Raw genomic sequence first — 12,351 nt, 5'->3', positions numbered from 1 at the left:
TCTTTCCCATCTGACAAAAAGGTGTCAATGATAGTACATTGAAGATCACGAGACACTCATACACTAGGTTAGTGAGGATTAGGTGAGTACGAATAAGAAACATTTTCATTCCTGAACTGGCCCACTCTATAGCCAGAATGTTTTTACTACATGCCCGTATGGGAAGGTAGTACATATGGAATAGGTAAAATAGATCACACTTTTAATTCTCTGAGTAAAAATGACCTAATCTAATTTTCAACCTCACAATTTTAGATATTATCAAAAGTCCTTTTGCCTGCTTGATTGTACACAACCTTCAGAGTGTCTGCAGAGTGAACAATCAATTTTTGTTCCCATTATTCATATGATTTTGTTTTGATATTGAAAGCTTTATTCCTTTTTACCCAATAAGATTTCCTCTTAGATATGTGGGGAGAGGGGTTTAATGATTTTGTATTGTTTGATTCAGCATATTCATGGACTGAGTTCTGTGCAGAGGACAAAAAAGGTCTTTTGCTCCACAGATTTACATTCTCTTTAACTGCTTCCTGTCCTTGCAGTGCTGTTCGCTTTCACAGGTCAGGTCAAATGTTTCATTCAACAAACTTTGGACACCTTGATTGTACACAACCTTCAGAGTGTCTGCAGAGTGAACAATCAATTTTTGTTCCCATTATTCATATGATTTTGTTTTGATATTGAAAGCTTTATTCCTTTTTACCCAATAAGATTTCCTCTTAGATATGTGGGGAGAGGGGTTTAATGATTTTGTATTGTTTGATTCAGCATATTCATGGACTGAGTTCTGTGCAGAGGACAAAAGAGGTCTTTTGCTCCACAGATTCTCTTTAACTGCTTCCTGTCCTTCAGTGCTGTTCGCTTTCACAAGTCAGGTCAAATGTTTCATTCAACAAATTTTGGACACCAGCATCTGTGATGGTGCTTGAACATATGGGAGTTTGTTGGTAAACAGTGCTTGATCTTACTTCTAATTAAAATTGATGGAAAGCTTTACAAAATTTCAGAGAGCATGCCAAAGCCAAATGGCACTAAACTGATTTTTACCCCCAGCAGAATATCAATATTTTGTGTTTTTTTGCTTAAAAGTACTCTTACCTGTGTAATTAGCAGACTTATAGTAACTGCTCTTAAGATCAAAACATTGTTTTCAAACCACGTATTGAAATATTCTTCACATCCCTAAGCAAGTACAGATGAATAGATTTCAAGAAAAATAATTTCAACTTTTGAATTCATATTACATCTTTATAAGATTGTACTTATAAAATATATAGAACAGAACTTTCTGCATGTTATGATGGGTTCTGATAGTTACTTGACAGAAAGCAAATACATCAGTAATGTGTACTGCAGACAGTTAGCTATAGCATCTTTTAAGTTATCTGAACTAAACAGATTGTTCTTAAGTAAATCTTATATTTTTGCACAGAAATGTTCCAGAGCTCGTGACTTAAAAGGGAATTTGCTTTTTTGCAAGTATAACCGAGAGACTGCCTTACAAGAAAATTCTTTAAAGAATATTTTCAAGTTTTCACTGATTCTCATGCATTATGCATCCTCAAATGGATGTGCATATTTTCCAGAGTACAGTCTGTGCTTATTATATTGCTTTTTAAAATAAATTATACATCATTGTATAGCTTAAAATAGCTATAAATATAATAAAACATATAAATAAGTGCTTTCTATACTTTGAAGTGATCTTGTAACAAAGACAAGGGTTTGTAGAAACAGGGAACAATTCCAAACTGATGAGCAAAGGAAGAAAATAACACATGTCATTTGACAACATCCTTTCTATTATTTACTGTCCTGCATTGTCAAGAAATAACTTTTGCCCTGAATTTTTCTTCTCATTGGATAGTCCCGTTAACACTGAAGGGTTTAGAGAAGAGAATAGTATGTATGACTTTGCTCCAGCTCAGGTCATGGTATCTGATGGTCCTATGCAAACTGGTCCCTTGATATAAAGACATGTAAATGCTAACATGAACTGGTCTCAGGAAACACATCCCATATTTCAATGCCTTGCTCATTCCTCTTATCCTATAAAGTATTGGAGATGCTCTGGAAACAGATGATACAAGGAGGTAGAGACATTGCTGACATTCTGTAAGTAATGAACAGTAATTACAAGTGGAAAATGTACTGTATACTTTTTATATGCTCTCACTTTCCATTGACATCATTGATTTGCACAGCATGGATTTCTGAATGCCAAGATGCTTACTACTTCTTAAACCACTACTAAATGTCCCTGTGATATTGATCAGGCATAACTCTTGTTTTCTTGAAGTATCCTTAATTTAGAACTGCCTACATGACTGACACCTAATGAGTAAAAACCAAGGTTTCAGAGTGACCTGAGACAAAACAATGAATATTATTAATACTTTGGCATTTGTAAGCCAAGCCTTGGTGGAAAACATGTTTTGTATATTTTTTTCCAAAGTCCATTTAATAGCAAAAATTACATTCTTTAAGACAAGTTTTTTATTTCTTACCATACTGTATGTTGAATTACTTGGAACATCACAAAACCATTTCTTCAGACTGGATTTTGTGCATGAACATGGGATCTGAGTACTGTTTTCCTTGTTTTTATTCCTTTCCCACTGTGTGACATTGTATCTTCCACAGCATTGCATCTAGAATAGAAATCCTGTAACGTGGTAACTCCAACACCTATAAAGACTGTCACACAGAGGAACTTTGACCCCAATAAGTGCTAGCTACATTAGCTAGGTGGTTTCCCTCTGTATTCAGCAGAGAGAGATTTCCACGGGGGATGATTCACCCTTGTGTACATATCTTTTCCCATGATATGCACTGGGTAGTACAGACTTAAGAACAATATGATCTTAAAATATACTTTTGAAAGGAACTTTCTTTTAGATTCTAAATTATTCTAGAACATATGTAAACAGAAAAAAGAAAAAAATGCAAACCCAGATTAAAGTAAAACATTTTGACTGTCACCCTTAACCTTCCAAAGTAATTTCAGTGTGGAAACCGTGTGTAAGCAGTAAGCTATATAAAGGGTGTGCTCACTGTGAAGTAAAACAAAAAGAAGAAGAAAAGTACACATTATTGGAAACAACATAATGAATTTTGTTTCATATTGAATGCAGTAAATGAGGACAGATTTTATAAAACATACTTCAATAAATATAAAACCACAGACATTTTGTTTTAATCTGATCTAGAAACTTAGATAAGAACCAGATTTTGAATAATTTCAGTTATTCCTTTGTCACTTCTAATATCATATTTGCAAAAATTCTCCACTCTTAGAAAGAGAACTTTAGAAAGTCTCCCTATTCAAACTTGTGTTTTAGCAACAATTGATCTCTTGTGAGCACATAGTCCAAACCTGAAGCACAAAGCAAATACCATGCCCTGTTCAAATGAATCATCAGCTAGCTCATAACAATAACCTGTTTCAATACCAGTAACACAAAACCAAATCAAACCATCAAACACCTTGGAGAATGGAATTCTTGTCACGTAGGAAATTCCAGCAGTTTTTCATTCTGAATCAGGATGAAACTTCAGAAATATCTCAATTGTTTTGTGAGATGAAAAGTCTGTCATATTTTAGCTCAGAGATGCTAAACAAAAACATCTCATTTTCATGTTTTGAATCAATCCAAGATAAACTGCTTCTGTATTTTGAAAAATTAGATAACTTAACCAAAACAGTCCTTTCTCTGTAAAAGCATATGCCAATGATATTGTAAAGAGCTGGAAGCATGTAACATAAAACTTGGGGATGGCAGTGTTTCATTCAAAAGTGTGGTTACAGTTCACCATGGCAGATTTGATATTTTAACTGCCTTAGATATCAACAGCAAAATATCCACAGGACTTTGAGATCTGCCACAATTTAAACATACCCACCAGGGTAGGTGGTATGTAGGCAGCTTTGCTGAAAACTGTGCTCGCACAACAGTTCAGTACAACCAATCTCAAGTATACCAGCACATAGTCTAGCCGCACCATTGACATAATGCGGTCACCATTAATCACTAGAGAAATCATGAATGCAATGAGAGAAGGATGGATTTTCAAATAACAGATTTTAAATATGCATTTGTAATCTTGAGTCTAGACATATATGCTTTGTGAGTTATCTGGAATCATAAATTATCTTCCATGTTCGTCAAGAGCTATGTAATTCACCTCTGCAAGAAGTCATATTAAGGGACTCACAGCTGGTCTACAGAGGCATATTAAACCACATTAAACTGTTCAGCTGTAGTGTTTGTAATTAAAAGCTCACGATGCAGAATTAATTTGAAGTTTGGATAGCGGGCCACTGGTCAAAAATACTGCTAACAACTTCCAAATTAATTGATCCCATACAAATGCTTTAAAGAACTTTTCTGGAAAAGGAAACAAATTACATCCTGCCAGGCCACAAAAATTATTATGAATAATAATTAAGTACGTGTGCTGTAAGTATTGATTTGCAAGCTCATTTGAGGCTTTAAGTCACATTATTTCTGAGAGAGTCTCAGTGCAACAGAGAGTAGCTCTGTTTTGACCTCATAGCTGCTTGTCCATGGTTGAGGTCAGTCTTGAGACCTAAGCAGACCAAGTGTTTTACAACATCTACCACTGTTGAAGATATTAGGAAATCCATTGTTTTTTCAGCTGCAGTAAACTTCAGTGACCAGAATTGTCTGCTCCTACATACACTGACAAATCCTTCAAAAGCATAATCTAATTCTTAATAATCCATATAACATAAATGAATCTGACCACCCACATCAGATATTAGCAGCAGATCTTGAAAAATTAATCCTTTACTAAAGGAGTTGTTCTTTTAACATAAGTTCTGATTGGCATATACATTTTTGGCTGATGCAGTATTTTTGGTCATGATATTTTGTGGGGGTTTTTTCCTTACATTGTGCTGCACAGCATTCAGAATGTTCCACACAGGTTCCTGCTCAGCCAGGCTCTCATTCCCGTATTCAGAAATAACTTCATCAATTCTGTTGTTCCATTGATTGTGGACCTGTTCATAAATATTTATAGCATTTGATATATGCAGATTGATAAGAGTGTGGATGGATAGTACAATCCTTGATCTTTTATTGATATTCAGGTTTCTTCTAGGATTACCTGCAAGCAGCGGCATTCTAATCAATTTGCAAAATATCTAAGACGTGTCATAGCCATTGCACTAATAGGAAAATTGAAAGCAAAAGGGGAAGATAAATGAAGTGACCCAAATCACATATATAGCACAGGCAGACACAAGGCGATTAGCCCAAATGGAGCCAGAAGAGCCAGGAAACATAGTTTAGATGCACCTGATCTTTCCTGAAATACTAAATCCTACCTCTAATACTTATTTTTAATAAGCATAGCACCATGAAGTTATAAGCATAACCAAAAATTGATTCTACACTTAATGTGATACAAACTTGTGCGAGCACCATACAATCTGGCCAGGACATGTATTGCTTTGGGCTAGGGGAGTCAGCAGATCATGTTGGCTGTAAATTAGGCATTTTTGCAGAGACTGTTAAAATACACCTTCAACAGTAATTGAAGTGGACAAGCTGATCACAAAAAATGTGATTATATAGAGTGTAGCAGGGAATACATGCACAGGAGAACTTCCAGGCCACTGAAAGGTTTCATTACAAAACAAGAAAAAAATGAGGCTTCTCCAACTTATTCCCCTTGCTACAGCCATGCTAAAAACAAAATACAAAAGCTTGCACAGTGAATGATGTTGTTACCATCATTTATTATACTTCAGCAACACTTAATTAAGGTTGAGATCAAGTGCAATTACAGTTTATATAAAATAAATTTAACTGCAATCTTTCAACCAGTTCTCCTAGCACAAATAGCTGACTCCAGAATGCATCATTCCTGACAGTTCAAATCTTTCAATATGTAAAACCATCATATAAAACAGGGAGGACTCCATCATTATGAATTAACATTTAATGATGAAATCTTGATGATACAGATTCACTTTGATAGAGAAAACATGATTTATTCATGCTGTACCCTGCCTGAACAGCAGCAGGAGTTGGAGAACTGCATGAACCTTATGAGACCAGTGTCATGGGAGGCTTTCTCAAACCATAGATTTGGAATTATGGAATAGGGGAGTGGCCAAACCAGTATGGATTCAGTACAGATTACCTTCCACATAAAAGTGTGAGGAGTGCTCATAAAAGTGTGAGGAGTGCTCAATCTATTGGAGTTGCTGTATGTAGAAAAATAAATGACTGAATAAAGCTTCAAAACAGTACAGTTACTAGTGACAACACCTTGGTATTTATTGTTTCTTCCTGTTGTTAAAAGTAAAGATACATATTCCTTATACTAGAACTCTGCTTGGACCTAAAATACAGGCTCAAACAATAAAGTTAGTAATTCATTAGTATACTTTGCATGTCATGACACCAATGACTCCTACTATCAATTGCACAGCAGACTACTGTTATCACCTGCTAGCAGACACATGGTTTCTCCTACCTCTACTGATGTCCAGGAAAGAGGGACTTTCTGGGTCATCCCTCAAAAAGGAATAAAGCTGTCCCTTACACTGTTGATTCCACATTCCTGAACAAGAAGAGTATGCTTTGTTGCAGTGGAAAAACTGGAAATATATTTCCATGCACTCCCCTTTACAACTATGGAAGTTTTCCACATCTTCTGCTATGCCTGGTTGACATGTAGAATACTCAAGTTCAAACAAATGATGATAGAGCATTCAGTGCGAACTATTACTTTTTTTTTAATTAATTGCAAGAAATTATCCTGAAATTATCAGCAGTCTCACATAATTTATTTACATACCTCTTCTTTCTTCATGAATATCAGCACTGATACTGTCATCTGGGCGACAAACAACAGGATTTGAAAACTCATATACTGAAAAAAAACCCCTAAGTTATGTAAAAACATAATATTGAACAAGTGGGCAATGCAAAAAAATTCAAGAGCTCATGTATAATACTTCATGATTATTATTTAGAGTCATTCCAACAAAAGTAAGAAATATTTTTTCTAGAAACCCCCAGAAAGTGACATCATAGTCTAAGAGGCAGGTTTCAGGCAAAGCACAACTCACTGTTTTGGGCCTAAAGACGAAGCCACAACTTTCTTGGAAGTGAAAAACAAAAGCTGCTGTTAAACGGCTGTGCTTCACTGAAGAAAACACTTATTTTGTTATTTCCTGTTTGAATCATCATGGTACCTAAGTCTCATGCCTAGCCAAGGACTCCTTTGAGCTACAAGATGCACAAACAAACCAAAAAGATAGTTGTGCTTGTTCCTTTTCAGTGAGACTAAATTTTCATCACAGTATCTACATATTGTGATACTAGAAGTGGAAGTTGGAAATGACATATTTCTTTCTCTTTCATCATCTAAAAAATTCTGAGGCAAACACTACATGCCTAGGGCAGCAGCAGGAAGGAAGAAGGAAGAAGTTTCCTGTTTATAGCACCTGGCCTCCTCTCACTGCTGTGCCAATTGGTATTTGTAGTGCTTAACAAATGAACCAGTAGAACAGTTCTCTGCTTCAGCCTTCACATAGTCTAAAACAGATCACTCAAAAAGGGTGACAATAAACAAAAGAAAAAAGAAAAAACGTAATCAAAGTGATCATAAGAATGTACAGTTCTAGTGTAATTTTTCAGAAACCAAAGCGTTCTTCCCTTAAAAAGCAGGAATTGTATATAAATATGGAGTATCCAGGTAGGTCTACATAGGTAACAGCTTTTTCATCATACTCTCCATTTCGATATTGTAGCCATACTGTAGCTACCTGTGCCTTCAACCTGAAATGTTTCGGGGCAGGCTTTTATTTCTCCAGCATATCCTAAGCATGTGAGCACATACTGAGAGACAGTTACTTTGCATAATTTCAATACTAAATTAATTTTAAAAACTCTTAAGTTAATAAATACAGTGGTTAAAATCTTTGAAAACATTCATGCAGTGGTATGTAAGGATCTTCAGTTTTGTTCAGATTTCATTTGAGCCAGGACTTTATCTAAAAATATCTTTCTATCAGCAGATTTGTAAAGCATTGTATGTGGAAATAACAACATCAAGACAGGACCACAGTTTTCACGCACACAAAACTCCCTTTCATTTTAGGAGAAAGTTGGAGTCTGATTTACACTTACTGTAACTAGTAGACATTTGTTTTCCATAACACTTCCAAGGAATCCCATGGCTGATGTAAAAGTAATAGCAAATCCCATTCCAAGTAATATACAAGAAATATATGCCACTAGCTGGTTCTTGCCTGAAGAAACTGTAAGACAGTGCATTCATACCATCAGTTCTGTTAGAGACTTCCACTTACAAAAGTTATTCCAGAAAAAATTAAATCTTTGCAATGCCACTACTGAAAGGATGGAAACAGTAGAATGAGAAAAGGGTATTTTTATTACTTATGCTACCTACAGTCACAGAAAAAAAAATTCATATATTCAGAGTATGGTAACAAGATATGAGATGTAAACAGATTATACCCAGTTGAACAATGTGAACCACTCACAATGAAATCAGAGAACATTTACAAGTTTACAGATTTTTTCTGTTTGCCAAAAATTAGTAGCGCATGTAAAAATCCTACATGGACATAGATATAGCTCTCATTAAATCCAGATAGATTCAATGCTATTCTCCCTTTTTGTGACTGGCCACTTTCCCCTTTCCACTTCAACAATTTTGGCATAGACACGGAAAGTAGCAGGGTTTTTCATTACTTCCATCTCAAATGCTTCATCCCAGAATTACTGTATTGGATGGTTCCCATCCCAACAGTTGGGAACTGATGGTCCTTGGCATAGCCAAGGCAGACAACTCTTCAAGAGCACAGATGCTGTTATGTGACCCAAAACTTACTTCTCTGTGAAATAATTTGATAGACACTCTGGGAAAAAGGAATATCTATATGGAGAGATCATATTGTCATCATACTGTCTAATAATGGAAAATATATGCAACAGAAAAAAATAACCTATGCATTTCAATCCAATACTGCCACCTTGTGAAAAAAAATTCTATCACTGTTTCTGTTTTATCCTGCCATCATTTGAAACAAAAAACCAAATCTATTTATACTCACATAACAAACTGAATAAATTGTTTCTGTCAAATAAAAGCCACAGGCCAAATGTCAAAAGCATAAGACTGAGAGCCTGGAAAAAAAGGAGGATTATTGTTTTAATTTAAAACACTTTAAAAAAATTAATTTGAAGCTGCTAAATAAGAAAAACAGATTTTTTTACCAAGAAAATTCCATTGAAGACATTTAAGTAGTATTTCTCTGTTATTTTATCTCTTATTTTCATTCTTCTGTTTTCAGTTTTGAATCACAGCTGAAAATATAATCATATATTCAGTTCAATATGAAACAGATATAAATAAGCTTATCAATTACAATGGGATGTATTTTCTTCAGATAATGCTGTATAAATTTAAACAGTCACCTGATACATTGAAGAAAAAATAGTAGCAAAAGTAGAAGAATCAAGATGGTGTCTGACCTCAACTGCCTCTAATGTTATATTGTACACATGTATTTCTTTTTTTAGTCTTTTTTTCTTAACTACTAAAGACTTTTGGAGGCAGCATATATGTAGGAAGATTTAAATTGCAGAGATGGCAAGAGTTACATAGCCTGGCATACTTGTTCTTATATTCTTCAGTACACTTAATTTAGTTATTATTAGGAATACCAGCTGAAACAAAGAGGGAGAACTATAGTAAAGATATAACCCCTCCTTTGTCTACAAGACCTGCTTCAATTTTTGTTGAAAATAGCAGATACAGCCTAATGATTTCAATACGATCCAGCACATAGTTCTAGCAAAGCCATGAACTGTCAAACTGTGCTACCAACTGTCTTGTCCTAAGCTCCAGAGTACACTTTACACTTTTGAAGTGAATCTCCCAGTCACCCCAACTTACTTTTTTCCTCTGTTTTGTTTTGTTTTGTTTTTTTCCGGAATGTAACAGGATGTGAAAAGTTGAATTCCTTTCAATCTCCCAGTCACACCCACTTACTTTTTTCCTCTGTTGTTTTTTTTTTCCCCAAATGTAACAGGATGTGAAAAGTTGAATTCCTTTCAAATGAAACTAAATCAAGAAATGCACTACATCTGTCATCAATAGCAAATGGGTCCTTGGTCAACAGAAGTGCAAGCACACAGCCTGTCCATAGCAACTGCCCCTGAAATACATGTAAAATGTGCATTAAAACCTGAGTACCAACTGTTTCGCCCTTGCAAATGCTTGTAAATGTAAACACGACCACAGTGAAGTCACATAGGCATTCACATCTTGAGCGTAGTTTAGCATATTTTGGAAGGAAAGGCCCCTAGCACTGTAAACTCTCTGATGCAGGACTTTTTTTTTATATATCATTATTATTATTATCGTCATAATTGGATATCGTATCTTCTGGGCCTATCAAGATTTTTGCAGAGAGTAAAACTCATACATTCGTCCCCCATCTCACATTCCCTTTCACCTGTCTTGCCGCTTCTGCAAACATACTCTGGCATTTTGGTCTGCCTGGCTTTGCGGTACAAGTTGAGAGGAATCAAAGAGCAGCAGTGTTAGACGATGGTTCCTGCAATGTAGACTGCAGTTGTTCTACACTTCTCATGTGTAAAGCAGGCAGGCACGCAAACATGCACAGACGCGTGAATGTAACCAACATAGGCATATTCATCAGAAAGCATTTTCTAATGCAAAATGATTTGTTTGAAAGGAATTGTTCTTGTTTTCTGTCAGAATTACTACAGACTGATTACAGTAAGAAGTTATGTCTTCTGTTATTTGTAAAACAGAAAAAAAATGACAATGATGAAGCTTCTGCGGTCAAAAAGTATCTTGCGTTAACAACTTATTTTACATACAAAACATATGTTACATATGTAACAAATTTGCTGATTAGAAGAAAAGATTCAGCACACACAAGCTTTGCCTGCCCTGTCAAGATCCTCACTGTCTTGATTATGAAACTTCTGTTGCTGAATCACAGAATGAAGGAAGCTATAAGCTTCTGAAACTAGCTCTGCAGTGGATTTGGATCGATAATGGACTATATTAGGTAACTGGTTTTGCATTTCCCTGAAGAAGATCCACTACTTTTAAGAGTAATTAAACTTCATCAGAATTTTCAGAACCAGAATGTATTAAAACATTGGTGCAATGCATCTAGTAAAAAACCCTGAATGGTTACATATTTCAATTGAAAACTGGCATCTGCAATAGTTATTGTAATAACTATGCTGTTTCAACGCTTTATTTTGAGCAATAATCATAATAATTCAGTTTACCTTAAACTATTTATCTGAAAAATAGAAATATTATTTTTATAAAATAAAGTACATTCTACATTGTTACTTCAGAAGAAAATCCTTACCAGCTCTTAATACTTCCATCCTACCTTAAAGAGCACAGTCTCATAATGATACGTTTCTTCCTGAAGTCAAACTTAACCACATCCTTACAACAGAGAAGTTTTCTTCTGTTGATTGGCCCCGACTTCCTGGTTACAGGTGACAGGCCTACAGAAACATCTTTTTTATTGGCAAAGTTGTTTGCTAAATGCATGACAAGGTGCCTGTGGTCTTCAGTCACCATGATCACAGCGCAACTCACATTACAAAACAAGTATCAAGTGCACATTCAACTCAATGCTTGAAGACTTGACCGTATTGAAAAGTTCACTGGTTACATAAGGACGAGACATCGCAGGGTGGATTTCAAATGGATGAGTTTTCACTGTTTTAAGATTTAAATGTCTTACTCATCCATAACACCAGTAAGAAAATGGTAAATGGTTGCCCTTGAATCCAGTATTTTGCAGTTAACATCCATTAGTCTTTCAGAAACATACTCAGTTTATTTTAAAGATGGTAGATGGAAAAAAAAAAAACCTGCTATCCTTGACAGGTCCTTCCGATTGCTCATCAAAGTACTCATTTTCTATGTAAAACATGTCTTTAACTTTCAGCTCTTATATTTCTCTTATACCTGCCTTTGCACCTTGGTATGCCTAATCAGACTTTAGGGACAGATGCACTCCCTATAAATACCGTTACACACTAAAATGATGTTGTCTCCACCCTCCCTGCCCCTTACCACTTTTGCTAGACTGAATTGCGTGGAATCTTTAATTCTCTGACCGGACATTTTCTCCAGCTCTCAAATAATTTGTATGTGCCTTTCTCTGACTTTTTTTTTAACTATTATTTTTTGTTCCCTGCCCGCAGCGCAGGCAGCAGTGCGTGCCGAGCTGCCGGTCCCCGTGTACCCCTCCAGCCTGGCCAGGCCCGCCGCCCC

At 35.6% G+C, this 12,351-nt stretch overlaps 1 protein-coding gene across 1 annotated transcript in view; it reads right to left on the bottom strand.

Moving 5' to 3' along the window:
* The window catches only part of TSPAN19 (tetraspanin 19), a 9,860-nt gene extending 513 nt beyond the window's left edge, over positions 1–9,347 (bottom strand). The window contains exons 1-7 of the mRNA XM_010284009.1: positions 9,285–9,347; positions 9,122–9,194; positions 8,172–8,302; positions 6,835–6,909; positions 4,916–5,026; positions 2,508–2,651; positions 1,099–1,182 (exon numbers count right to left, since the gene is read on the bottom strand). Coding sequence (XP_010282311.1) covers positions 1,099–1,182; positions 2,508–2,651; positions 4,916–5,026; positions 6,835–6,909; positions 8,172–8,302; positions 9,122–9,194; positions 9,285–9,347 — 681 coding nt within the window. The remainder of the gene's footprint in view (positions 1–1,098; positions 1,183–2,507; positions 2,652–4,915; positions 5,027–6,834; positions 6,910–8,171; positions 8,303–9,121; positions 9,195–9,284) is intronic.
* Positions 9,348–12,351: the final 3,004 nt, after the last annotated feature.

This window comes from Phaethon lepturus, unplaced genomic scaffold (genome assembly GCF_000687285.1).
Source record: "Phaethon lepturus isolate BGI_N335 unplaced genomic scaffold, ASM68728v1 scaffold8213, whole genome shotgun sequence".
NCBI classification, from domain to species: domain Eukaryota; kingdom Metazoa; phylum Chordata; class Aves; order Phaethontiformes; family Phaethontidae; genus Phaethon; species Phaethon lepturus.
Note: the sequence above shows the minus strand (reverse complement) of the source record. Positions and strands in the feature narration are given on the sequence as shown.